Here is a 26,544-nt window from a genome sequence, read left to right as displayed (position 1 = left end):
TGAATGTTACTATTGTGCAATTTGATCGCCACATGTGAGGGGTGGCCCTGCAGCATAACCTCCCTATCCCAAATCCATCATCGCTCCCGTGGGTATCCATTCTCCCCTCATGTGTCCAAGTTCCTTGGCAGACTATAAATTTAGAGCGAGTCATGGTGGAGTATGCAGACCTATGTCCCGCTCCTTGCCTTCTTTGGCGTCGCCATGAGGGGAATCACCATTTGTGACTTATCGGATTTTGGAGAAATTGCATGAGATGAGGGGGGTTTTATGCAAGACGTAATAGAATTGGAGTCAAACTGTCCTTAGTGGTTCACAACTCGAGGTAGACTTATAAAAGGCCGCCTGTAAATAGCAGTATGACCAAGCTAATTTTGGTTCAACCTAATATCCTTTCAATTCCTCCCACCGTCTCGAGCACTTCAATATGAAGCTTCAAATCAGTGCAACTTTACTCCTTGCTGCGTTGCCCTGGGTGCATGGTGCACCTGCTCGAAGGGATACTACGAACCCAGGACTGCGAGGCAGCGAATCGCTCATCGGATATTCTTCGTCGAATAAGGGGGGCAGTGACTCGCCACCAGACATCAAGTATACGCTCCTTCCCGGGCAAAAGGAGGATCCCAATATTGGGTCATATCTCGATTTTCAGAAAGCCGACAATCCCCAACCGATCCGTGGTTCCACGGGTTCCGATGACCCCGGCCCGAGTAAGTTCTCATCAACATCTCGGACTTTGAAATACAAGAATACTAACTCTCCAGGGAATTACAACTACGATAGAATTAATAGTGATAAGCTTGCACCTCCGGGAACTGACCATGGTCAGACCATCAATGCGCAATGGCCGATGGGTAAGTTTACTAGTCACATGGAGATTGAACGCGGCTAATAATGTTCCAGGATTGAGTCATAACAGGTAATTATTGTGTTTATGATCGACAAAGTCAACTAAACTGACATTTTAATTCAAAGACTTGGACAGGATGGAGCTGGTTGGGCTCGCCAAGAGAACGTGAATGTGATGCCGGATGCAACACTGATGGCGGGTGTGGATATGCGCCTAGAGCCCGCCGGCTATCGTGAGCTCCACTGGCATGTGGCTGCTGAATGGTCTCTTGTGTTAAATGGATCTTGCAGAATTCAGGTATCTACAATTCCCTTTCTTGAATGGAAAGATGGGTTGAAAACGAACTAACAACGCCAGGCTGTGAACGAGAATGGAGAGACATTTATCGATGACGTTGCTGCGGGAGATGTCTGGTTTTTCCCACCGTAAGTGTAATCTGATAAATTTAAATTTGCATGAAGTCTAAAGTTTTGACTACTAGGGGTGTTCCTCATTCCATCCAAGCCCTCGACGATGGAGTTGAGTTCCTGCTAGTGTTCGACGATGGAGATTTCAGTGAAGACAACACATTTTTGGCGTCAGAAGTCTTCCTCCATACTCCTGTAAGCTCGCAACGTCAAAGCCGAATGGTACCAAATTTGCTAACAAGCTATACAGAAGGAAGTTCTTTCAAAGAATTTCGGTCTCGACATATCAGCCTTTGACAAAATTCCCCAAGATGAGTTATATATTTTCAGCGGTACTCCAGCACCCAAAGACATAGAAAAGCAAAATGTAACAACGGCATCTGGAATTATTCCTCGCACTCAAAGTTACTCCTACCACTTTTCCGAGCAACCCGCTCACGAAGTCGCAGGCGGCTCGGTGAAGATCGTCGACCCACTGACTTTCCCCATCGCTGCCAACTTTTCGGCGGCAGTCGTTACCGTTCATCCAGGTGGCATGCGTGAAGTACACTGGCATCCTACTAGTGACGAATGGACATTCTTCATTTCTGGTCAGGGCCGAGCAACACTCTTCACTGCACCAAATGCTGCGACCACTTTCGATTTTGCAGGTGGTGATGTTGGTTATTTCCCTAAGTCTAACAGCCACTATATTGAGAATACAGGTGATGTGGATTTGGTGTTTGTGGAAGTCCTCCAGGCGCCTCAGTTCACTGGTATGTGCTTTTCCTGACCTCGTGGGCCTTCAGCTAAATGATACTTTACAGACATGGCCCTTGGCCAATGGATTGCATCCACACCGAAGCAGATAATTGCAGATACGTTAAACCTCAGCAACGATACTCTAAGTAAGCTCAAGACAGAGAAGCAATATGTTGTCGCGGGTACAAGCAGTTGAACTTGTTTCAAGAAAATCGGATCATTATCAGAAATGCATGGCATGAATCTGAATGATGATAGTATGACATTAGAACTCGATGTACATAATATATTGTGTTCTTGAAAACAACAAGCAAATTGTGACTATCTAATCCTAGGGCCATTTCTTGTCACTAGTCTCTCACCAGCTTCCAGTTGTGCCTTCGTAAGATGGACGTAGCTGATTGTCATCCGTACCGGCATCATGAATATCTTTTGAATCATTGTCTTCGTAATCGACCTTTGAATTCGGCTCAACAACATTTCGAACATTTATAGATGCAACTGACGAAGAATATAGATCGGGAACATCACTTTGAATTGGCAGATGGTTGGCCGGCTAAAAGAGGCCTTCATTTGATACCCTCCTTGCTCTGTATCCGGAAAGGGGGATGAATAGCATACGAACGTAATTGGGGCATCATTCCCCTTGAGCTGCTGGATGTGTTCCGTATCCTCAATGCTTCCCGTGAATTGTCCCGTGTCCCAAATACCATACTTGAGAATCATGCCCCTGGAATTCGACCGTGAAACCCGACAATCAGTAACAAAGTAGTCTTGTAGTGTGCTTCTCTCGACTTGACTCTGCTCGACAGTACTCCTAACTAAAATACTTCGGTCAGAAACTCTTGCTTTTACGGTGCTTTCTTTGATGTTGCTGCGGTCAGCAACAATCACTTCGAACAAATGGGAGTCCACGGCTATAATTCGGCTTCTGTTTTTGCACATTCCGGAGATCACAATCAGTAAACATGCATCGTTCGATCGGGGAGTTATTGACAGTGCACTGGGTGATTGTATTGCGCGACCCGAGGATGGCGCTTGTGCTAAAGCTGTGAAAGCTGCTAAAGCTTGCTTGAACTTGGCTACCTTTCATAGTCGGTTAGCTATTGTAGTTTTCAACTTTGCAGAAGATGATAGCATATTCAAAGTAGATCTAATTGGATCGGTATTGCAACTTTCGTGTAGGTCGGGGCGGGATCTAAGAGAACTCCTGACTATGTACATTAGCATTCTAGCAGCCATATCAAGCGATGAACCCACGTGTTACCACGAAATTGGCAGATCAATTCATGAATATAAACCTCGCTATAATGTTATAGATCTATCTGTTACGCTCGAATTCCCCTGAAACGTGGACTTCTTGTTGGTAGCAAACTTTTGTAGAAGAAAAAGTGTTGGTAAGGCTTACTGCAATACGTGTTTAGCTTCCCGGCGCGTAGAGGTGTAGTTGTGTATCAGTTGTAAGCAACAGTGCCGTTTTGGTAGCTAGAATTTGAACTTGTAGTAGACTCCTTAATTTATCACAATAATGTTGTTCAATTGCAGACCTAAAGAACCATCTTTAGACTTCTAAAGCATCGTCGATTGTGTGTTTATACTTGTGCTGGACCGTGTGCTATTTATAGTAGCCAGAATCTGATATCTAAATGGCTGATTAGATCCGTAATCACATGTTTGTTCCTGGGCTGTCACGTGTTGGCCGTTTGACCAAGGGCTTGGCATGCACGACTCCAATAACACAACCCCGATTGTCGATTGCTCTTATTTGAGACTTGTCTATCCCTCCGCTATTGCTGGCGCCTCAGACCAGGCATCAAAATGCCCCATTGGAACCCCCGGTAACGGTTGAGATTCCTGACCATGTCGGTCACATCGATACCTCTCGAACCCCTCGTGCCGATGGCACGTGCGGACACAAATGACTGTTTTCCCCATGTCGGTGCAGCCCCCCGAGACTGCAATCCCGCCGAAGTGCACTCCGAAAAGAAAGGCGACCTGGAGATGGACACAAGCGATAACAGCACTTGGTCAGCTATGAACCGCGCTGGGAAGGATCGGGCGCCAATTGTTGAGAAACATTCTACGCCTGATCTTAGTTTCTTGACGACAGAACACCCACTCTTTCCACCAATGCCGTCATACGGTTCCCGTTCTACGTTTATCAGGATCCAGGACTATTTCCTCATGGTCGTCTCGTTCTTCCTCTCGCTCTGCTTTCTGACTTGTATATTTATCGGGGCCCTCATCCACATCGCCGGAGTCGCAATAACCGAAACTGGATTGCGAATGAATGGCCGCGACCCGGAAACACAGAGGGTCTTCTACCAAGAAGAACGTACACGAAGGAGAGTGCGGGCCGAGGCTGATCGAAGATGGCACCTCCATCAACAGAAGAGGGACTTGGACGAGGAACAAGGAGCTAAAGAATGCTCATCATTGGAAGGTGGCAAGGATCTACTTGTTGCTGATGTCGCATACTATGCCCGTCGAGTAGGTCTCGATGTGGAAACATTCCGAGTGCAGACAGAAGATGGTTTCATTATCACCTTGTGGCATGTCTACGATCCCCAAGAGTATGCGACCCTGTCACCAGAAGAAAGGCGTGAACGTGGCCCTCACGTTTTCACCGCGCCGAAAGTGCAAAACCCGAATTGCCAGCAGGTCAATAGGCGATACCCTGTCCTCCTGGTGCATGGATTGCTGCAAAGCGCTGGTGCCTTTTGCACTAACGACGAAGATAGCCTGGCATTTTACCTCTGCAAGTCTGGGTATGATGTCTGGCTCGGAAATAATCGCTGTGGCTCGGACCCAGAACATACCACTCTGTTACCTGACGACCCGCGCATGTGGTCTTGGGACCTCCGGCATCTTGGAAAGCTGGACCTTGCAGCCCTCACTTCCCGTGTGCTTTATGAAACGGGATTCAAGACGCTAGGTCTAGTATGCCATTCCCAAGGCACCGCACAGACGTTTTTGGCTCTTGCCAAGGAACAGCGTCCTGAGTTGGGCGAACATATTTCGGTTTTCTGTGCCCTCGCACCTGCTGTATATGCCGGGCCCCTTGTGCGTAGACCATACTTCCGATTCATGAGCATTCTATCTCCAGCGTTGTTTCGACTGGTGTTCGGTATTCATTCCTTTATCCCTTGCATGATGACCGCCCGCCGTCTACTTCCGTCAAAGATATATGGAACTCTAGCATACTGGGTATTCTCGTTTTTATTCGACTGGTCCGACACGCGCTGGGAGCGTGACTTGCGCCATCGTATGTTCCAATTCGCCCCGGTGTATGTTAGTGCCGAGTCCATGCGCTGGTGGCTCGGAAGCGAGAGCTTCGCCAAACATAAATGTATATTGTCTACGGAGGACGAGCTTCTTCGCGAGACAACCACCAACAACACATTATGTGATGACACCGTTGCTGAGCACGGTGATGATCCCAGGGACCCATGTTTGGGCCCAGGGGCCCCTAAACACTGGTACGGCCCGGGAACACCCCCATTTGCATTTTGGATCGGCGGGTCAGATGCTCTTGTTGATGGGCATCGACTTGTGAGTCGCTTCCACAGCGGCCGTGAGCCTCATGCGCGCCTTGTCCATTCGAAGATCATCGAGGAATATGAACACCTCGACGTGCTTTGGGCGATGGACGCGATTGAGCAGGTCGGTCAGGAAGTTCGACAAGTCATTTGGACAACCATGCCTGAGGATGCACGTCAAACATGTCGCGCCCCTCACGGTGTAAACCTCGAGATGGTTGATACGGCATAGTATGCCTGGTTACAGTGTTTCGTATTTTTACAGTATATCATATGTATCATTGTTTCCGTGTGAATATACTGTTGTGACAATCTAATCGGGCGTTCTCGACTTAATTATGATCGAAAGAGTCTAGCGTATCGTCGACATATCTAATTGGGGCTTAACGCCTAGGTGGGCATAGCCAGTTCCGGATAAATGTAAAGAAAGAGATAATTATTATATTTTATCTTAAAAACGCTAACATTTCGAGCCACGACATGACTTCAAGTGTATCAAACAGATCAAACTTCACCGGTCCTTCCATTTGCCTCGGCCACCATTGCCGCTCTTTCGTCCAGAGTCAGCTCGCTCTTTGCCTCTCGGATCCGCACGAAGAGAACCACGATAATTAACCCAATTATCGCCAATCCAGTTTCATACCAAAACACTGCTTTGTAACTCCGGCGGGTCCCTAGGTCAGCTGTTTGAGTTTGAACTATATCTGCGAATCCGAGCATAACAGCAATTCCCATGTGCAGGGTGCAATTAATTAACGCGCCGGCAAGCCCTTGTCTTGCCTTGGGAAGATTGGTCGTGATAAAGACATTGGCGAGGTTGAAGCTGATGTCGATACCCACTGTTCCGCAGATCATTGCTGGGAAGACGTATGCCCAGTAGTTTCCACCGAGAGGGATCACTGCAAAAAGCAATCCAGATCCCACATACCCCAGGCAGGATATGATCATCAGGATTGTTCCTGGTACTTTGTGGAAGATCATACCTCCTCCAACAGAGAGAATGAGACCACCTACTCCCATAGGTGCAGCCCAGGCTACGATCTGCATCGGGGAAGCACCCATGATGTCCGACATGCTATATAACTCGGTCAGTAGTGGTCATCAACAATGGGAAACCGAGACATCACTTACTATAGTACAGCATAGAGCATGAATATACCCAAAGTACCATACAAGAACAGCAATGCTATGACAAGCGACAGCATATACTTGACCCTGAAAATATCGCCTGGGAGCAATGGGTTCTTCACAACCCATCCTTCCATATAGACCATCACCCCCAGAATTATTAATCCAAGGACGAGGAAGAGAGGAATGTATGGAGTTTTCCATCCTTGAGGGGCATGTGAACTGTCGGCAATTGCGAAAACTATGAGGACTGCAGCCGGAACAGAAAGACAAGCTCCAGGCCAGTCCATTGTGGCACCCGAATTTCTTTTCTCGGAATAATCCCTTGGGATGGAGAAAAGGGAGAGGGCCGCAGTGATGGCGGATAGTATAGCCCCGAAAAAGAAGTACCATCTCCAGGTGAGATATTCACCACAGAGACCAGAAAAGAAAATACCCACAAAGAATCCCAAAGCTGCACATGCGCCGTAGATGCTGAAAACCATGTTCTTCCTCGGCCCGGGTCTGTAGGTGCTACCAAGGACCATTATTCCGGAGGGAAGAAAGGCGGCCAGGGCGAAGCCTTGTAACGCTCGGCAAATAACTAACATCAACCATGTCTGGGAGACACCGCATAGGATAGAGGATATTGTGAGCCATATAGCGCCAGCATTGTAGATCATATACCCGCCGAACATATCTGTCAACCTGCCAAAAATAAGGAGCGTCGAAGTGACGACCAAGGAAAGTGCAGTTGATGGCCATATTGCGGCGGCTTCGGGAAGGTCAAGCTCTTTGACCAGTGTGGGTAGGAGGACATTTGAGCCTGAGATGTAATATTCCTGGGTAAAACGTAAGCATTTGTTTTGCCACAGATGTCAATGCAATCTGACAACTTACTGCAAGAATCTGGGACATAAAAATCGAAATACAAAATGATATCTCTGACCACGGCCCTGGAAAGCATTTTGGTCGCTCTCGTCCCAGTCTTTCCAAGTCGGCACTTTCAGGTTCTATTCCGGCCTGCTCTGAATCCTGTGGTGAGGCCTCATCCTTTGGATAGGACGCTTCTTGTGTGCCCATTGGGCCGGATCAAATGTGTTTGGTTGTAGGGATAATTTGAGACATGAAAGCCGATCCCTCTAGACTAAAAGAGGTTGAAGGAGATTTATATAATGAAGTGGTTATATTTCTAAGCAATGACGCCCCCGTACCTAGAGACGGGGAGACCCATCGAAGACCCATTGAAGTAGTATTATCTGAGGAATAGTACCCATTTCTAGAAGGTTAGGACACATCTTGCACGAGGAAAGCAAAATGATTTGTGGGCGAAAACGAGCGAGTGGACTGCTGAATATTCATGCCAAGAGTTTCTACTTTGAACTTCCTTTTTCGGAAGTTGCGGGGAGTGGGGCTGGCCGCGCGATGGTTACAAGGTTTCGGGATTTTCCAAACGAGATCTTCATACTTAATTTATTGTTTCATGTCATATATTCTACGAAGCTTGGAAGGTCCTTAGCTCGTTATTTAGCTGCCCAGTCGAGTTCGTTCTCTATTTTTTCCAACAACTCAATTGCCCTTTCTCTCTCCTTCATTTCATTGAAACATAGCCCGGCTAGTTCCAGAGATCATCAGCATCTCTTTTGGATCTAAAATTTCATGTCACAGACATGCAACTCACCGCAATAAATGGGCTGCACTGAATTTACCCGGCAGCTGCCATGTGGGTGGCTTGCTTTGGGCTATACCGCATATTTGCCTCGCATGGTAGAGCAATTGTTTCTATGCAGATTAGTTATGAGCATGCCCCGCATTGGGCACATACATACCTCTACGCTACGAAACGCGAGCAAGCAGCCCCCATCTGCGGAGGGACTATTTGTTAACAGAAGGATCTGAGCCAGATGAAACATTTGCCACGAAGAAGTTACCACGTATCAGTGACTGCATGTACAATGCCAAAGGAGGGGTGCGAGCTTACCACATACGCCCATGGCAAACCAAATGTCTATGAAAGCCTTTCCATCTTCCACAAATTGGGATATTGGATCCATAAACCCTTGGTCTTTCACCGATGAGCTCCAATGATTGAGCTGCTCCCTTAGTGTGTACCATTCGATAGCCTTGTCTCCATCTGGGTCACTCCTTAATTACTGCGTAAAGTTTACCACTTTTACAGGAACCGTAAGCGCCCTAAAGATATTAGTATTATATGTCAAGGTCTCTGGGCTGTGCATGGTATCCATACTGGTTGTTAATCAGGTCTTCACTGCCCCCTTGGCCGATATTATTCAGATCGACTGCCCACAGGTCTGGATCCAATCTCAGCTTTGAGCCGTTGATAATAGCGCAAACGACCTCCCTATCTTGTAATGGACCAGAATCCAGCTTTCTCAACTCCACAAGATGTCCCATTGACTCTACACAGTGTTCCAACAGAGAACACGCCATCGAGATGTCTCTGCCAGTCAGCGGTCGGAGCGTCCAATAGCTCGTAACAGGAAAATATGATAGTAGCCGCAAGCTTATTGCTGGCGAAAGGTTGATCTGTTCTACCCAGTCGTCCAATAAGAAGGGTGATTGCTTTATCATAATTCTTTCGAGCAATTTGCATTCCGTCTTGAAGCTTTCCAATCAAAAATTGTTGTTTAGCAACACAAGAAATGCTTGCCGCTTTCAACAATGGATCCTGCATTGCTAAATGACAAAACTGCTTGGAAAAAGTGTGTTTGAGATCGGACAAATCCATTCGAGTCCCCGCTTCAATGCTGAATTGTCGAAGCAAAATTCCATCATCTGTAGAGGTCAATAGTCCAGGAATTGCTATCTCCTGTGAGGTAGGCGATACTCTACTATGACCATCTTTGTATGGTGGTGTAGAAATATTGCCGAATGAAGAATTCGGAGGAATCAATGATTCGTCGTCGGGACTAATACTAATTTCAAAGCCGTTGTGCCGCATTGAAAGAAGTGCTTGAGCACCATCCCTTGCATTTATCCTTGTCTCTGTCATAGAATCGAATGAGACCGGAGTCTTAGCAGTCAAAGGTGATTGGCTTATCAATTTATATGGGCTATACATATGGTGTACTGCATCGTCAATTACAAAGGGATATCACAAGGATCTGTATGGTGTTTTGGCGAGGGTATCTGTGGACGTTCGCTTGACTGTGAAATATCCAAGTGAGCTATGCTTGATTCTCGATTCAAAATCGGAGGGTACTCCTTCCAAGATAGATGAGTCTCATCGTCACGATAGGCGTTATTGGTGTTGAAAAGTGATGGTGGTGTCACCTTTGCAACAATATGGCTAATCCCCAATTCTTCATCGTGAAAAATGGCCTTGTATCCTTCCGCGGTCGCGGTGGTTTCGTCTAAAGATGTGACTAGATCGCCAATTTCATGTCAATTTTCTAACCAAGATAGGATTTGCAGACTGTTTATCTGGTCACCTTCCGGGAATATATCAACTCAGACATGATCACGTTCGAACACGTCGGGTGAGCCGCCAGTCGCCAAAGCTGGATTTTGCCAATGTTTTGATGACACAAGATCACTTGAAATGCAATCGATTTGCGATTTTTGACAGTTCCTACACCCTGGGCGTCTTCCGTCACACTTTAGCTTTCGCAACCGACATGTTAAGCTAAGGGATGTAAGTCGGCGTCGGCGCACATGTCATATTTGTGACCACTTACCAGCCTAAAATTGTTAGAAACAGCAATGACAAGGAAAAAGGACCTTACCTATCCAATATCGCATTATTGCCTTGCTTGATATGTGATCAAGATATAAAATGAAAGAAAAGTACAAGAGCGTTATTCTGATCCCACATCGGGCATCATAGCGAAACTCCAGACCCAATTTTGTTGACCACATTATTGATCAACAGATCACATTGGACTCAATGATGACCCCTGAGAACGTGGGGTGAAGATAAAATCGGAAATTGGTAAACGACTGAGGTTCGGCAATGCAGGCGAAGACTCGTTCAAAAGTGACCTGCGAATCGCATATTGTCAATAGGTCAGGCCGAATTGTTCTGTAGCTTCGTTTGTAATAAAACCATTGACATGAAAGATGCTAGAGTCATTGTTCTTGATTTTATCCTGTCCAGATCTTCATAACTACAGCAAATGCTAGGTCGGTGAACTGTGAGCATCAACTACCATAGCTACATATGTGCTCTCTTTCGATGGCTTTAACAAATGCAACTCTACCCATGTACAATCAGACATTCTAATAGTAGAGCTACCAAGCCATAGCCATTGTAATTGATAGACGCTCTGGGATACTATACCAAGCTGAACTATCAAAATGACACTTCTAGAGTATTGAAGCGTGCATTAGACAATCAGATCGATTCAGCAAACTCGCTATATATGAAAACCTAATACCACAGTCCTTCATTCGGCTTCAGTTTGTTCTTCTTGCAATGTTCGTAGTACAAATGAGCGTAACTAAAGACATCCATAGTGTTTTTCAGACTGTAATCATCATGGAAGTATTCCAAGCTACCAGAGACAGTGAACACAACTTCTGCCCCTTTACTCATATGCAGCTCATGAATCACTCCCGGGGCTTCGAACACGTAGTCACCCGGCTTGGCAACCCAATCGTATCTATGAAAAATGTTAGCTGGGTTCTTAAGTTACATTGAACACAACACACTCTTTGTAATTCCATTCTCCCTTCAGTGTAACAGCATTCACTGTGCCACGGTGACGATGCTTGCCTAGCCAAGTGTCCTCGAGACTTCTCAGGATAACAACAAATGTACCCGTTCGTGTTTCAAATCGCAATGGTTTGAGCTCAAGGTTATTCATCCACGGATGCCAAAGTGTATCCTTCTCCCCATTGATATAGGTATCTGGTGAGCTGAACTTTTCGGTGAGTTCGATCTCAGATTTCTCGAGAGGTGTCAATTTCGACACGTCGCTCAGGGGATTGATGAGTTTGGCTGGCGCTGGGCGCTCAGGTAAGGCTTCAGTCGATGCAGAAGAAGGTGGTGCCATAATGGAGAATAAATTACACAGAAGACAACCTATTACAAAGAACCAAATTGACCGGATCAAGGACACTATTTATACATTCTCCAGCTGGGTAAAAACAATGGCTTTTCCTGTTGATGATGGTCACAAGGTCCATGTCTCGGTGTGTTTTCCTCATGACTCCTGCGGTGTCCTCTTCAATCACGATCGATTTAGAACTCTACGTGGTTATCGAAATATGTCCCTCAACATCAGTAGGATTAATGCACGATCACCCCACAGTTGTAAGAATATAAAAACAGAAAACACAGCGAGTGGGTCTGTTACCCCAGGTCATATTTACCCAAGCTTTGTTTGAGTCTACTTTCAGCTCTCTGTTGCTCCCTCTCAACGGCTGTGAATCTTGACCGTAAATGTCTACCAAATGACTGAGTATGATCTGATGGTTGATCGAACTGTACGGAAAGGCGCGAGGAGGAAATTTGCGAGATGAGAAAATGTAAAGCACAATCCACGAATATGCTAAATTAGCATTTCAAGATATCCAAGCCCTTCTTTCGTAAAATAAGTTTTCTATGTCTAGGTTCAGCACCGTTTTATCCTATCTTGGGGGAAACTATCGGGGGAAGCAACTTCGGAAATCGCCACCCGAATCGGTAGCCCGCCTTTCCGAAAGATTGCCCGGGGTCCTACACTCCGAACTAATATTTATCTTTTTAAAAATGACTTTTCTGGTCCTCAAATGAAAGATATAAACACTTCCACTAGCTATAGTAGATATAACGAGTCAGTCTAAGTGAAAGAATGTCACCACTGCTTGCCATCCATGTCGAGAAAGCAAAGTGAAGGTCGGAAACAGAGTTCCTTTCTCCCAGAATGGATGAATACCTGAGCCATCAAGATAAGCTTTTATACACCAACGTGTTCTCTCTCTCTTTCGTCCGGCTTTTCGGCTGGCAGACGTAATGGGATCTGTAGTGACGACTACAGCGAACTCATTCAGATAAACATTTGCTTTGGAGCTGTTGTTTAAAATAAACTTTTCGCTTTACCGAACACGTTGATCGCTTATCATAATTGAAGGGTGGTATTGATCATCTTCAGAATAAGAAAACAATCACCATAGTATGAACAATAAGCTTCGTTTGAGATTTTGCGCAGGAGTCGCACACTGGAAAATAATATGTGTCAAAATGATACAAAAAGAAGTAAAAAAAAGTGACCGACGCAGGGATCGAACCTGCAATCTCTTGATTCGTAGTCAAGCGCCTTGCCATTGGGCCAGCCGGCCTTGTTGAGAATCAGGGCCTCTATTTAGTACTCAGAAGGCAATTCCCATATCACAATTTGGGACATTGGACATTCAGAGGTCGTTCCCCCCAAATCTCACTTGACATTCAAATACTCTGAAGTTTACTTGACTCTCTGACAATTTTACAGCCAGATATTTCTGATAGGCACTTAACAATCTATAGGTATCTTGTATGGAATTTTGTGTTGAAAATCCCCGAGTCTGCATATGAAAGTGCCCCTGGTCACACAGCTCCTCAACCACAAATTACTAGTACTCGCAGAATATGTACACAAGTTTACGGTACTCCATATAGGCTACGGCATTCAAAGAAGAACTGTAGCACCCACATACGTCTGGGCATTTTCTAGTCTATTTCGTGTATAGCACCGGTGAATAGCACGTTCATGATACGGGCAGGTAACATTCGGTTGTATATAGCGTGCGCCTCATGAGTTGTATCGATCCACAAAATCCACTATCGGGCGTGGAGTCAGGCTATTGTTCAAACTGAACGGGGCATTCTTCTCTTAGGATCCAATGAACATGAGCGTGATTCTCAGCAATTCAGTAATGGAGGCATGAACGAGAGACTTCGGTCACACATCGGCAAATGTCCGTTTTCTCGTTTAACTAACCGTGGGGCATCTAGGATGGATTTGGGGGCCAAGTTGAGTCTGTTCAATCCCAGGCCAATCTCAGTTTCCTTGAATGAAGCCCTTGCTTCGCCCTGAAGGGTTTCTATAATCTAACGCCTAGCATGATCGGCTGCGAGAGAATAAGCATAATTTGCATGGTGTCAGAAGTGCCGAGCCAGTAATATACCTTTGCTAGTTAGGGTTTGAGGATTGTGTGGTATTCTAGAAACAAGACCTCTGCAGATTTTAGCGAAGTGAGGACCTTAGTGGTTAGGAGTATAAGTGGATTTGGCGTCGGAAAACACGGTGCATATGCAGTAGCTTGTCCCACAGAAGTCAGTCGATTTGGAAATTTCCCAGTTTGGGCGCTTGTTTCATGCAGCTATTGGAAGGTGTGGTTCATTCACAATGTGGTTCAAGGGTCAAAGGGCGAGTTATATATAATGGGAGGAACCTCGAAGGGCGGCAGATATATAGATTGGGTAGTTGGGGTTCAATCATGTTGGTAAATATGAACTCATTTACAGTCAAATGGGCACTACCTTGTATTATTCTTGTATACAATATAACAATGTTTACTTTCGACGTCGCCAAATGCAAGCAAATGGTTAATGTCCAATGGGAGATTTCTCCCAGGGCTGGACCGATCGAACGTGAACCCGCTGTAGTGAAGATCACCCGCTGTGAGGTATTGGAGACGATATCGGACCTTTGCAAACTCTGCCCCTTTGTAAAGAAAAATACACATCCAGTGAAATCCTCAAAACAAATAAAAAATTAAAATGAAAGTACAATAAAAGTAATCCATAGTAATCCAGAGCACATAAAAGAAAGTAACGCCACCACGGACCATATCGGAGGGGTTTCCGCCCTGGAGTCATTTCGAGGTCCACTGCGTCAGCGGGCTTAACTCTCTCCGGCACTATCGACTTTGCTCATTTTTTGTCCTTTAAACCCCTCCTAGGCTCCAACTCTCTGTCACTCCCTCCTCGTTTTCCTTCATACGTTATAGGTTTTCAATACCTACTGTTACTCAAAGCTAATAATTTGTTTTTCTCATCTCTGAGCTCAGCGCCACCGAGCGCGAACCTCAAGCTATTATGGGGCTTTCAAAGACAAACAGGATCTTGATTCTGCTGGTCATTGACACAGCATTTTTCCTACTTGAACTAATCACTGGTTCGTATCTTTCAGCTTCGTTCAATGCGACCGGAAATTTCTAACAGTTACTTGTTTAGGTTATGCCGTCCACTCCCTTGCCCTCGTCGCCGATTCCTTCCACATGGTACGCCCAGTCAGTTACCTATCCACAAACGAATCTAATTTGATAAACAGCTAAATGATGTTTTGTCCCTGTGTGTTGGCTTATGGGCTGTGAAAGTCGCCAACCGCGAGACCACCTCTAACACCTACACCTATGGCGTAAGTCGGCCTTCAAACAAAGGGTGAAAGCAATGTCTGACCGCTGGATTACCCCTTATAGTGGCAAAGAGCTGAAACTCTTGGTGCCTTGGTCAATGGCGTATTCCTAGTCGCCCTGTGCATGTCGATTTTCTTGGAGGCTACTCAACGATTGGTGGAACCCCAGGAAGTGCAAAACCCTCGATTTGTCTGTATTGTTGGTTGTTTCGGTCTTGCTTCCAACATAATTGGATTGGTTCTCTTCCACGACCACTCTCACGGTCACGGTGGTGGCGGCCATGATCACGGCCACGACCACGACCACGATGAAGAACATTCCATCGAAGGTTACACTGACCACGACCATGACCATAACCACGACCACGACCACAGCCCGGTCGCTCTCTCAGAGCCTGGCAATACTCTCACTCAATCTACTACAGAGCCAGCCTCCCCGATTTCCCGCAAGCGTCGCGACACCCGTGGTTCGAGACGATACAGTACCTCGAACGGACGTGCCTTTATTAGTGTTGACGACATTCCCGTGCTACCAGAGAGACTCAGACAAGGAATTATCGCGGCCAGTCAATATCGCAGTGAGCAATCATCTGATTCAGAGACTGGCCATGACGAGGATGAGATCCCTTCTGAACGTTCAGGTCTTCTGCGTCACCGAGACCATGCCACCAATTACACCGACGAGGATGGAGCTCCGGTCAAAGTCCCCGACCACCGAGATGAGGATGTCCACAAATCGCACAATCACGCCCAACCGAAGTCGAAGGATCAGAAGAAGGGCCACGGCCATGATCTCAACATGCGCGGTGTCTTCCTCCACGTCATGGGCGACGCACTTGGAAACATTGGTGTGATCGTATCCGCGTTGATCATCTGGCTGACGGACTACAAATGGCGTTTCTACGTTGACCCCGGTATTTCGCTCGTTATCACACTGATAATTCTTGCTTCCGCTATTCCGCTATGCAAGGCCGCTTCCCGCATCCTGCTCCAGGCCGTGCCCCCTGGCATGAGCATTGACCACATTAAGGAGGATATCGAGCGACTCCCCGGTGTCATTGGCTCCCACCACCTGCACGTCTGGCAATTGAGCGACACCAAGATTGTGGCATCAATTCATCTCCAGGTAGACACGGAGATCAAGGGCGAAGGCTCGGAGAGGTACATGCGTCTTGCCAGACAGGTGCGACGTTGTCTCCATGCATACGGTATCCACTCCTCCACCATCCAGCCCGAGTTCGCACCCGACAGTGACGTCGAAGACAACGGCCAGGCGTCCTCTTCTCGCGGTACTGAGGATGTACTCCCCAGCCGTGCTGCCAGTGTCCGCGACGGTGATTCTCAGGCGTGCCTTTTGGAGTGTGACGAGAACTGTGCCCGAGGAGGCCAGTGCTGTCCCAAAAAGTGAATTTGATTCCCCATGTGGTGTCATCACCACATACCTTCATTTTTATTTCAATCATTATTCACGATCCCTAAAACATTCCCCCTGTCGGTTTCCCTATTCAGATACCCTATCTCCATCCCTTTCTCCTATTGGTCAATCCAGAGGAGCTTACTCTCCCCGATCTCGATCTTAATCTTTCGTCGTCTTAGAAGTGACTTTCTTTGATAAAGTTGTGCTTGGAAAGATGGCATGATGATCCTATCATGAGACAAAGATTCTATTGTATTCTTTCGGCCTGCATTTTGCATGTACTTTTACTTATTCCTAATCAAGAATAATCGCAAATCACTACCTAAAGCAAGTAAAGCAAGTAAAGCAAGTAAAGCAAGTAAAGCAAGTAAAGCAAGTAGAGCAATACGGAACACCAGACTGGTACTTGCTAACTACTGGAGGCCCCAGCCAAGATACCGGGGCCCCGGGGCCGGGGCTTTGGTCGAGCCATCTCGGCTTGTCCCGAACCGTGTTTCCAAGAGGCCATCCTGTAGAGCTTGTACTTCTCTAATCAACCCGACCCTAGGCGAGAATGGAGGCGAGTGACGCCGCAGGTGAAAATCATGTTTGTGTGACTTCTGTACCTCCTGCTACCCTTTAGGCTGTAGACATCTTCAGCCAGCACGAGGCTCAAGCCATGCAATAAAATACCCACTTATGTATCTACGTAGGCACCTGGGCAGCATTAGAAGCTTATTACGAATTAAGACGAATGAAAGCCACAAAGAGCCTAAAAAGTGGTTTGAACATTAAAGTAATATTTTGGTGAAACGTTGTCCTCTCTTGTGGACTTGCTGGATTCCATGAGGAACGGAAGTGCAATGCAAATCAATGATATCGGATGGCGAGAAACAAGAAAAAGAAGAGTAAACAAGCAGAAGAATATTATTTTGTGACTCACTCACAATAGAGAGATGATTCAGCTATCTAATTCTCAATGCTTCTAAAAGGTTGAAAAATAGGGTCACCTGACTCCCCACACTTTGTCTGTTTCGAATCAACATCCTTTGGACATCAGCATTGTCCCAACACTTTGAAAATTCACTATTTTGAAGATGCCTAGCGGAAAATGCCTTTGTGGAAAAATTTCCATGACGCTGAGCAGCCAGCCGATCCTTGTTGTCGGTTAACACCTTTCAATTTAAATGTACAAGGCAAGGGCAATCTACTGACAACGAAACAGGCGTTGTGTCACTGCGATGATTGTCGCAAAATAAGCGGTTCACTTTTCTCATACAATTTCCTCGTCAAGGAGGCAGATCTTGAGATTACTGGATCCCCGAAGGAAGTACTCCAAACTGCTGATAGCGGATTTGGTAAAAAAAACTACTTCTGCGGTGATTGCGGTACGTTATCCCTTGCAGATTCTTCACGCCCATGACTTATTGATATCAGGTATGCATCTTTTCGGTGGGAGTGACACAATGAGAGCTCAAAAAGGATTGGTGGTAGTCAGGGTAGGCATCTTCGACGATGTCGATCTTGAAAAATGTCGACCCACAGCGGAGCTTTATCCCCAAAGGCGTCCGAAATGGCTATGCGCTTTGGAAAACGCCGAACAACTCGAGAGTATGCCACCTGCCTGAGAGCGAGGAGGGGCTAGTAATTAGGAGAGCTTTGTTATTTTGATGGGAGATATTACTGTATAAGAACACTAGTTTGGGCTGTGCTTAGGTTGAAGCCGAGATGAATTAGTTACAGTTGCTTTCTCGAACTCTGAGGCTGAATTTGAACCATCATAGCTTGTACGATGTAAAAAATTAGAGGATGACGCGAGCAAATTGCTGATTCATATCCATGGGTAGACTACCTGGGTAACGCTAGATCAAGGCTAGCCTACAGGCAGTAGATCTTCCAGGTCATCATCAAAAATTTAACGCAATATGGTGAAAATGGATTCTGGTGTTGTAAGTCCATTGGTTAATGCTCCATCAAGAATGTATATAAAATGGAAGCGGGAATGAACTGCCTAAACTGTGCGGAAAGCTAGAGCACAAATCGATAACTGGCACCGTAATTGTCCTGGGCAATAGGGACATCACTTGGCTTACTTGGATCTGCCTCGACTTTCGGTCCGTATTTCTTGTCCAGTTGCCGGTTCTCCCAAACAAGGAGGCAACGAAGAACCAGAGCCAGAGCCGTCGTGAAGAACATAAAAGCCGCACAAATTGACATGCCCTTGATGAAGCGAGGGCCTTCTTTGTCGGGGAATATGTTGGTGCCAAGGAACGGGCCGCATTGGCCGATCATATTGAGAAGAATTATGCCTCCTCCACGGCGGGTCTCGGATCCTTGATTGTCTAGAATAAGTTGACACAGTTAGAACGATTGCCCGTATGTAGTCGAAGAGGAAGGAACGACTGACTCAGAACCCATGGTAAGATATTTGCGATGGAAGGGAATATTCCGCAGGCGGCCAAAAAGATACCAAAATAACGGACTCCTACTGAGCTACAGGTAGCAAGTAGGACATACCCTATACCACCAATCGCCGATAGTACCGCAATGACAAGTCCTCGCTGCTGGAGTCGATCCGCTAGCCAGGTAGTTGCAATTGTCGCTAGAAATGAAGCGAAAAATGGGGGTGCTGTGAGACCCTGCGCGTTGACGGCCGTGAACCCCATTTCTTTAAGAATAGTCGGGAGGAAGACGGGAAGGGACGAAAAGCTGACATTGCAGCTGAAGTACATCAACTTCGTTGCATATAATGATTAGCACAGACTGTGGGAACTCCAATAATTCAAGAGACTTACCGCTGTGAACCATGCTTTTGCGTCTAGCAATGTTAGAGCTAATTCTTTCCACTGTACCTTGCCCTCTCGATCTGTCTTTCCGGTTTGCTGAAGTCCACGGGCGCGTGCAATTTGTTTTTCCTCCTCGTTTAGGAATCTAGCAGATGCAGGAGAGTCTGGCACAAAGAACCAGGCCAAAAGTGCGGCCGCGCAAACCGGAATAGCCTCCACAATAAAGAGAATTCGCCAGTTGGCGATTGCACCGTGGCCTGAGGTAATACCGTATGCTAATGCCCCAGCGAAAGTGTTCGCTAGTGGGGCGGCGGACAAAAACATCCCACACCGGAGACCCAGCTCGTGTCGGCGGTAAAAGAACGATAGTAGGTATGGAACTCCGGGGCCAAATCCGGCTTCGAAGGCACCCATGAGAAATCGGAGGGCCATCATGCCTTGCCAATTCTTCGTCGCCGCTTGGCACGCTGAAATTAAGCCCCTGTTGGCAGTATCAATATTCTTTCCGGCAATCTAGATTGTCGATGGCACATAGCAACGTACCAAGAGAACACGACAAACGCGGCCCATTGATGTGGCTTGATAATCTTCCACATCAAAGCCTGGAATTCAAATACCGTGTAGGATATATAAAAGATGGTGAGTAGCCACGGGTAGTCATTTCCCGTGAGGGAGAGGTCTTCCACCATTCCTGCAATCTTTGCATTGCTGCCGCCCGATTAGTTTCATTCGGGTCATCTTCAAGGAGAAACGAACCCAATATTACTTCTGTCCAAAAAGGCGAGCAAATCTATCGTATTGAAAGATGTTTAGTGAGAAGTAAGTTGATGTTCCTCTGCAATGCTAAGGTCTTACAAAAAAATCCCATCAGCGTCGGAACTCGCAGATCTAATTTTCGCAGAACACGACGTTCCATTTCCGAATCGATGGCCTCCATAGTTGATGAATGGGCCTCAATAGCAGGTACATGGCTTTCTTCGTGGGAACGCACTTGCTTTTCGATATCTTGTGCCGAGGGCGCACTCTGGATAGCATCCTCGGGACATTCTTTTTTAAGGAATCTCATGGCTGTGAGCCTTGACAGAGAAACGGCAGACAGCTCAAGTCAAGTTAATACTTATGAGGAAAGGGCAGAAAACGCGCAAATCACACAATCTCAAAGGACCCTAGGATTGAGATCATGAAGACGAATTATATAAACACAATGGTTCCCCCACGGAAGTACCCCGGACCTTGTTCATGCGGGGTCAAGCATTTCGCTAGCCCCGAAGGGGAAAAGCTTTGGTTTAGTACAAAATCCATTGCCGATCGGCAAGCGGATTCTTACCGATCGGACATCTACTATGTACTGTATTGACGCCGATCGGCGAGATCACCGAAGAGCTACGGTTATGGACTGCAATTGAGCAATATCGGATTCGGTAGATGTGTATCTCAATCTGACTGGCGTGGACAAGGCTAGACAATGCTAGAGAATAAGTGCCCATTATCGGAGCCCTAAAGCTTGGAGATGATGCATATAAAGGGGTCAGAAGAGCCACATAGAGAAGTTGGCATTCAAAAATCCAAACTTGTACTTTTCGCCGCTTCGCCAACAGCTCTTGAAACCAGAATTCACAACGTTAAACACCTCGACCCAGTTTTCTTACTTTACCTTGAAGATGACAGAAGACATGGTCATTGGCGGTCACGCTGCGACGAGACTTCGACGTCTGCTTGCGGAAAACCAAATTATCCTCGCACCACGCGTCTATGATGGGTTCAACGCGAGAATCGCCCTGGAGGTGGGCTTTGATTGTCTCTACATAGTAAGCCAACCTATCTTCTCGTCCGTTCCCTCAAACCAGTCAAGTACAGTTTGATTGATACGCTGTCACCCGCAGACTGGTGCAGGCACTTGTGCATCCGAACTTGGCCAACCCGGTCTCGGCTTCGCCACGTTGAACGACATGCGCAACCATGCCGAGATGATAGCAAATTTGGATCCCAGATTCCCACTGATCGCCGACGCTGACACGGGCTACGGAGGTCCAGACATGGTAGCCCGAATTGTCGAGAAGTATCATCACAGTGGCGTTGCCACGCTACGACTATTGAGAATCAGATCCAAACCAAGCAATGCGGCCATCTGGGGTGTAAAGCGGTCGTTCAGCTTGAAGTTTTTGTGTCTCGTTTCAACGCGGCTGCTGCTGCCCGGCGCAAGCTCAAATCCGATATTGGCGATAGTGTCACATAGCCCAATGATCTTGCTTGAGGCATCACTGTTGCAGTTTGCACATGTTGAGGCATGTCTATCACAGGATTGTGGTTAAGCCGGCGCCCAAAAATGGTCTGTGACGGCGGGTAAGGCATCATGAGCTTCAAAGCTCGACTCCGGTACCGTGAAGTTTCTATCCCGAACCCATGAAATGTCAAGCCCGTCTTGATGGTTCCAATTAGGGTTAGGCGAGATTTGATTTGGCACAATTACCGAGTCTACCGGCAACACTGAGTCCAGGATGGAAGTTCTGAACTGATCGGCTACCAACTGGCAGCGGAGCTCTCTGACTTCAATCTCTAATTCAAATGGCTCTGAATAGTAGAAAGAGGAGACGTAGTCAGTTTCTTGGAGCTAATCTAGGAAAACATAACACTGGGTTTACGTACCGTCGCTTTTGGAGTCCTCTGGAATGCGAAGTCCACTTTGCATTCCAGCCCTAATTTCTTGCATCGAACGCAGATACCGAGATTGCTATCGTCCGTTGTGTCCAAGTCGCATCTTATCTTTACAGGGTCAAACGCCTATTGCTGACTTTGTGCTCCTAGGCAGATCAGATCGGATGTAGTGCTCAGTCTCTCTTTCTAGAAACTCTGCCGAGAAAGATCTGGGTTGCTGTGATAGTCTATACCAGATTATGCTAGTAATAAGGTATGGCGGCGAATATAGCAATGATACATTAAACCCCTCTAGATGGCGCGTGCGTAGACCATCTAAAGTTGCGGGGAAGCCGAGAACAGAAAGTGCGGGGAGACCTCATCTCCACGAAAAGAAAACAGCAATTCTGTCAGAAGTGATGACTACCTAAGTAGGAGTATTTACTTAAATATTAATTGCATGAGACTACTTTTCTGCAGACTTTTAAGAGGGTTGTTTCATTATTTACTAATAAAAAGAAACCTTGGAATGTTCAGGATAAACTGCGAACTGGTTAGAAGACAAAGATATATCTTAAGCTAAACTGACAAATGGTCTTTTTCTTAGGAGATTCAAAGAGTATGTAAAATTTAGTTATAGCTTTCGTAGATTATAAAGGAAAAAAGAATGCAAGTTGTTGAGAAGATAAATACACGTCGATTTCTATCTTTATAAATAACACGTGACCGACCCACTAGAAACATCTCGACTCGAAGCTTAAACAACCCCCTTTGGTTCTAAACACCATATCATGATCTGTTCTTTCGAATTATAATTCTTTCATTCCTTTGTTTTCTTGTTCATTGTGCTTTCAGAGCATGACCTGCCGCTCCTTTCGCTAAACTGCCCTGTCTTGTTCGGGGTTGAGCCACCCTGTCACTTCAACCCGCAGCCGAGCTAAACCAAACATGACCTTCGCCTACCCGCGCAGCAACGGCGCATCCTCACTCCCTTCATATAATCAACAGCGCTCCCAATCCTCAAATATTCTCAGTCGTGTTGGGGACTCCATCCCAGTGGCGATTAAACAATGGCTTTCCGTGGGAGGTATCCGTATTCGTCGGGGATACAAGAGGACTAGAGATGCGGGCATCAAAGCCACGACTCTGAGATTGATTAAAAGCATTTTCACTATTTCAAATGCTATCATCTTGTTGTGGATGTTTTCAATTCGGTGGGGTGAACGCACTGTATTCGAGGAGCACATCAACCAGTGTCTTTGGGACAGCTGGGAAGAATGGGTGAGTATCCAGTGGCGCTTGTCACAATTGGAAACGTGCTGTAAATTGTACTGACAACTATCATCATCAGCCCCAAGACGCAACTCCGCATCACATCGCATTCATCGCAGACCCTCAGCTCGTTGATCCCCATACCTACCCGGGTCGACCTTGGCCTGTGTCGACTTTAACGGTCAAATATACCGACCAATATATGCGTCGATCATTCTCCTTGATCCAGGACCACCTTGAGCCGGACTCAGTGCTGTTTCTTGGTGACCTTTTCGATGGCGGCAGAGAGTGGGCTACTGCTACGAGTAATAGCCCCGAGGATCGGTGGAAGGGATATAAAGATTCATTCTGGAAGAAGGAATATCGTCGATTTGTCAAGATATTCTTGGACCCATGGGCTAAAATCAGGACATCGCCCATGGATGGACGAGGCAGGAGGCTGATTGCAAGTCTACCTGGTAACCACGACCTAGGCTTCGGAAATGGAGTTCAGGAACCTGTTCGTGACCGTTTTGAGAGCTACTTTGGGAACACCAACCGAGTTGATGTGATCGGGAACCATACCTTTGTCTCAGTGGACTCTGTCTCGCTGAGCGCGATGGACCAGCCCGATCCACTGACAGGTAGTTCGCCGACAGCAAACGATGAGAACCGTACGGTCCGTCCGATTTGGAAAGAAGCAGATGACTTCTTGGATAAAATGGCTATTCACAAAGCCAAGGCTGAGACCGACGAGTTGCGAATGCTTCGAAACCAAACTGACGGACATATGTTTGATTACCGTGTCGTCGATGCCACCGAGCCGACGATACATCGCAAACAGGAACTAGAGAGCGCCGGTTTTCCCACTATCATTCTCACCCACGTTCCTCTGTATCGCAAACCAGGGACTCCTTGCGGTCCTTTGCGGGAGCGCTACCCACCCTCCTCCTCGGACGAGGAGCTACAAGAGGATGAGCCCAACGCTCTCAGCATTTCAGGTGGTTATCAATACCAGAATGTCTTGACGCCAACAATCTCGACTGAAGTGGTCTCTAAAGCTGGGCCCAACGTTGTGCAAGTCTACTCAGGCGACGACCATGACTACTGTGAAGTTTCCCACCGGGAGTTCAATGGCTCGCCGAATGAGATCACAGTTAAAAGCATCTCCTGGGCGATGGGAGTCCGCCGCCCAGGCTTTCTTCTGACTAGTCTCTGGCACCCAATCGATCCCAAGACGGGCAAAGCACTTCAAGATGGATCACCTACCATTCAAAACCACCTCTGCCTTCTCCCAGACCAGCTGGGAATTTTCATTTATTACCTCACTATTCTTGGCTTGAGTATCTCCATCCTCATCGTGCGCTCCATCTACCGCGCTCTGTACCTTCCAGAGACACCTTCAGACGACTTCATCCTCCCCCTTGCAGAGTACCGATCTCTCCCACACCAATACCACACATCCGGTGCATCCAGCTCCACCATGGCACCAGGAGGCCTAGCCAGCCGTGGTGGGATAACAGCATCCGCCCGCTACCCCGGCACAACATCCCCACCAGACGCCTATCGGGCAGATGATGATGACATGGACCTATACCCAAAGCAAAAGACAACGTGGCGTGCTGCACCAGCGAAACCCCGCTCTCGAATCTTCCTCATCTGCGGGGAAATAAGTTCATCAACCCTGTATGTGGCGCAAGTGGTGCTGACAGTTTATCTCATCCTAATCTGGCGCTGGTAGCTAGACCGAGTGGGTCTTCAATTTTTCATTATTCAGCGAGCATAGAAATAATAGACATGCATTTCAATCCGACCGAGCCGCGACGTCCTCCGTAGTGAGTAGTGAAGAAATTACTCGATCATCTGATGCCTCTTCTCAGCCTTAAAATAAAACAAGCAAAGCTAAGCTAGTTCCCGAGCTGCGCCACTTTTTTTTCAGTCGGGATGGTTTTATTCCCCGAGATCCCGACCCCGGTCGTGACCCCGTATGTACATGCAGATGTGTCTCCGACGATTCGCCGGTGGGAAAATTGTCGGGATAGCCTCGGGTTGTCTGTCCAATCCACGGGACGGGAAAAATAGCGCAAAACAGGGTTTAGCCTTTGGTCTAGGGTTTTAGCGCGAGTCGTGTTTATATGAAATTTGTTGATCAGGGTGTTGAAGAACATTGTAAACGCATATATTGTACTCCCAGGGCTCTACTGTCAATTGTTCTCAGTGAAGGCACCTCGTAATTATACAAGAGATTCCAAACGGTCAAAATGATTGTATAAAAATTCTCCAAGTCTATATGCAAGTGCCCAGGTGGATCCGCAGGAGAAAAAAAAAATGAAGAAGCAATATTAATAGCCTAAACCTTGAATGCCTAGATTGTCTTAAACACGCGAGGCCGTGGGACGAGCAGATTCTTATATTAATTGGTAATGTTATTTCTCAATCTGGCTCCGGTGAACAACATAGACTTCCCCAGAACCTCGACCAGGATTGACACCGCAGTTGTTGACGACATCTACTGCGGATCGAAGTCTGCTAGGGTCAGTCATTGGTCTCTCCAGACTTTTTTCCCCCTGGTGGTCCGTCTGGGGAGAGGGGAAAATCTGGAGATGGGAAATGAGTGTTTTGAGTTTTATTTTAATTTCTCTATTATTCTTTCGTTACTCTATATATTGTATTACTATGTGGCGTTCTCAACATTTTTTTTGTATGTTTTTGGAATTAGGATGATTTGTGCAGACGAACATGGTATATGCTAATGTTATCGTACAATTTCAAAGGCGTCTAAAAGCACAAGAGAAAATCGTAGAATCATGTGGTTGATAGAAATTCTTAGCAAGGGGCCGTTAGCCATTAGCCCGATGCGGCACGCCGATGCCGATCGGTGAGGTCGGCCATCCCCGTTTTCGGCCCCGGGACTCATCCCCAACTTTTCCTGTCATGTGTTTTCTGTCTATTTTCGTCCCGATCGCACTAAGAACATAGCTAAGATCTCGTTAGAAATATCGGCAAACACCGAAATAGTCATCAACAACATTCTACAATAGCATTCCAACAACATGTGGCGATGCCGATCCAAGAGCGGCATATACAAAAAAATAATATGCAGCCTAGAGACCTAAAGCAAGGCTCAGGGCAAAACTTCTCGAACAAATTCGGTTCGGCGTCGAGCCAATTTGCGCTCGTGACCAATGACCGATCTGGATTCCTCCGGGGGCTGAGTGTACCCACTTCATTTCTAGACCGCATTGGCTCGTCCAGACTGCACTAGCGCCGGACCAAACCCTATCCCCAGGCTCGAAACATCTAGGAAAAAAAAAACACATCGTGGGAATGGGGAACTAGACTGCCAATGCACGGTTGAGATTGGTCATGCAGAACTCGGCCCCCCCGCGCTCGCTGTTTTCGGGTTTTGTTGACTATTCCCCCGGCCCGGGGTACGGGCTGTCGCCATGTGGTTGAATTTTCGCCTGGGGAAGTACAAATAGAGGGATCGTCCT

The 26,544-nt window shown here is 46.8% G+C and overlaps 9 protein-coding genes across 9 annotated transcripts; 6 read left to right on the top strand and 3 right to left on the bottom strand.

Annotated features, from left to right (window-relative positions):
* Positions 1-427: 427 nt before the first annotated feature.
* On the top strand, positions 428-2,194 carry N7529_007150 (putative oxalate decarboxylase; the record flags this gene model as incomplete). Its single annotated transcript, XM_057242677.1, has 8 exons — positions 428-710; positions 765-854; positions 904-919; positions 976-1,147; positions 1,208-1,275; positions 1,332-1,452; positions 1,508-2,012; positions 2,064-2,194. 8 exons carry the CDS (start codon positions 428-430, stop codon positions 2,192-2,194), a joined length of 1,386 nt encoding a protein of 461 aa, XP_057098036.1.
* A 1,664-nt stretch (positions 2,195-3,858) lies between these two features.
* On the top strand, positions 3,859-5,769 carry N7529_007149 (putative ab-hydrolase associated lipase; the record flags this gene model as incomplete). The annotated part of the gene is made up of 1 exon (XM_057242676.1): positions 3,859-5,769. One exon carries the CDS (start codon positions 3,859-3,861, stop codon positions 5,767-5,769), a length of 1,911 nt encoding a protein of 636 aa, XP_057098035.1.
* A 272-nt stretch (positions 5,770-6,041) lies between these two features.
* On the bottom strand, positions 6,042-7,727 carry N7529_007148 (putative MFS multidrug transporter; the record flags this gene model as incomplete). The annotated part of the gene is made up of 3 exons (XM_057242675.1): positions 6,042-6,612; positions 6,669-7,486; positions 7,545-7,727. The coding sequence occupies 3 exons, from the start codon at positions 7,725-7,727 to the stop codon at positions 6,042-6,044; spliced, it is 1,572 nt and encodes a 523-aa protein (XP_057098034.1).
* A 3,307-nt stretch (positions 7,728-11,034) lies between these two features.
* N7529_007147 (2,4'-dihydroxyacetophenone dioxygenase family protein) lies at positions 11,035-11,659 on the bottom strand (the record flags this gene model as incomplete). The annotated part of the gene is made up of 2 exons (XM_057242674.1): positions 11,035-11,266; positions 11,316-11,659. 2 exons carry the CDS (start codon positions 11,657-11,659, stop codon positions 11,035-11,037), a joined length of 576 nt encoding a protein of 191 aa, XP_057098033.1.
* Positions 11,660-14,846: 3,187 nt separating this feature from the next.
* N7529_007146 (cation diffusion facilitator family transporter) lies at positions 14,847-16,391 on the top strand (the record flags this gene model as incomplete). Its single annotated transcript, XM_057242673.1, has 3 exons — positions 14,847-14,849; positions 14,900-14,986; positions 15,048-16,391. 3 exons carry the CDS (start codon positions 14,847-14,849, stop codon positions 16,389-16,391), a joined length of 1,434 nt encoding a protein of 477 aa, XP_057098032.1.
* Positions 16,392-17,490: 1,099 nt separating this feature from the next.
* N7529_007145 (GFA family protein) lies at positions 17,491-18,007 on the top strand (the record flags this gene model as incomplete). Its single annotated transcript, XM_057242672.1, has 2 exons — positions 17,491-17,767; positions 17,817-18,007. The coding sequence occupies 2 exons, from the start codon at positions 17,491-17,493 to the stop codon at positions 18,005-18,007; spliced, it is 468 nt and encodes a 155-aa protein (XP_057098031.1).
* Positions 18,008-18,407: 400 nt separating this feature from the next.
* Positions 18,408-20,231, bottom strand: N7529_007144 (Major facilitator superfamily domain general substrate transporter; the record flags this gene model as incomplete). Its single annotated transcript, XM_057242671.1, has 6 exons — positions 18,408-18,721; positions 18,787-19,114; positions 19,175-19,646; positions 19,709-19,873; positions 19,922-19,955; positions 20,021-20,231. 6 exons carry the CDS (start codon positions 20,229-20,231, stop codon positions 18,408-18,410), a joined length of 1,524 nt encoding a protein of 507 aa, XP_057098030.1.
* Positions 20,232-20,826: 595 nt separating this feature from the next.
* On the top strand, positions 20,827-21,401 carry N7529_007143 (uncharacterized protein; the record flags this gene model as incomplete). The annotated part of the gene is made up of 3 exons (XM_057242670.1): positions 20,827-20,973; positions 21,049-21,204; positions 21,270-21,401. The coding sequence occupies 3 exons, from the start codon at positions 20,827-20,829 to the stop codon at positions 21,399-21,401; spliced, it is 435 nt and encodes a 144-aa protein (XP_057098029.1).
* Positions 21,402-22,747: 1,346 nt separating this feature from the next.
* N7529_007142 (putative manganese ion homeostasis (Fr)) lies at positions 22,748-24,791 on the top strand (the record flags this gene model as incomplete). The annotated part of the gene is made up of 2 exons (XM_057242669.1): positions 22,748-23,080; positions 23,151-24,791. The coding sequence occupies 2 exons, from the start codon at positions 22,748-22,750 to the stop codon at positions 24,789-24,791; spliced, it is 1,974 nt and encodes a 657-aa protein (XP_057098028.1).
* Positions 24,792-26,544: the final 1,753 nt, after the last annotated feature.

Source organism: Penicillium soppii (genome assembly GCF_028829465.1).
Source record: "Penicillium soppii strain IBT 18220 chromosome Unknown utg000005l, whole genome shotgun sequence".
NCBI lineage: Eukaryota > Fungi > Ascomycota > Eurotiomycetes > Eurotiales > Aspergillaceae > Penicillium > Penicillium soppii.
Note: the sequence above shows the minus strand (reverse complement) of the source record. Positions and strands in the feature narration are given on the sequence as shown.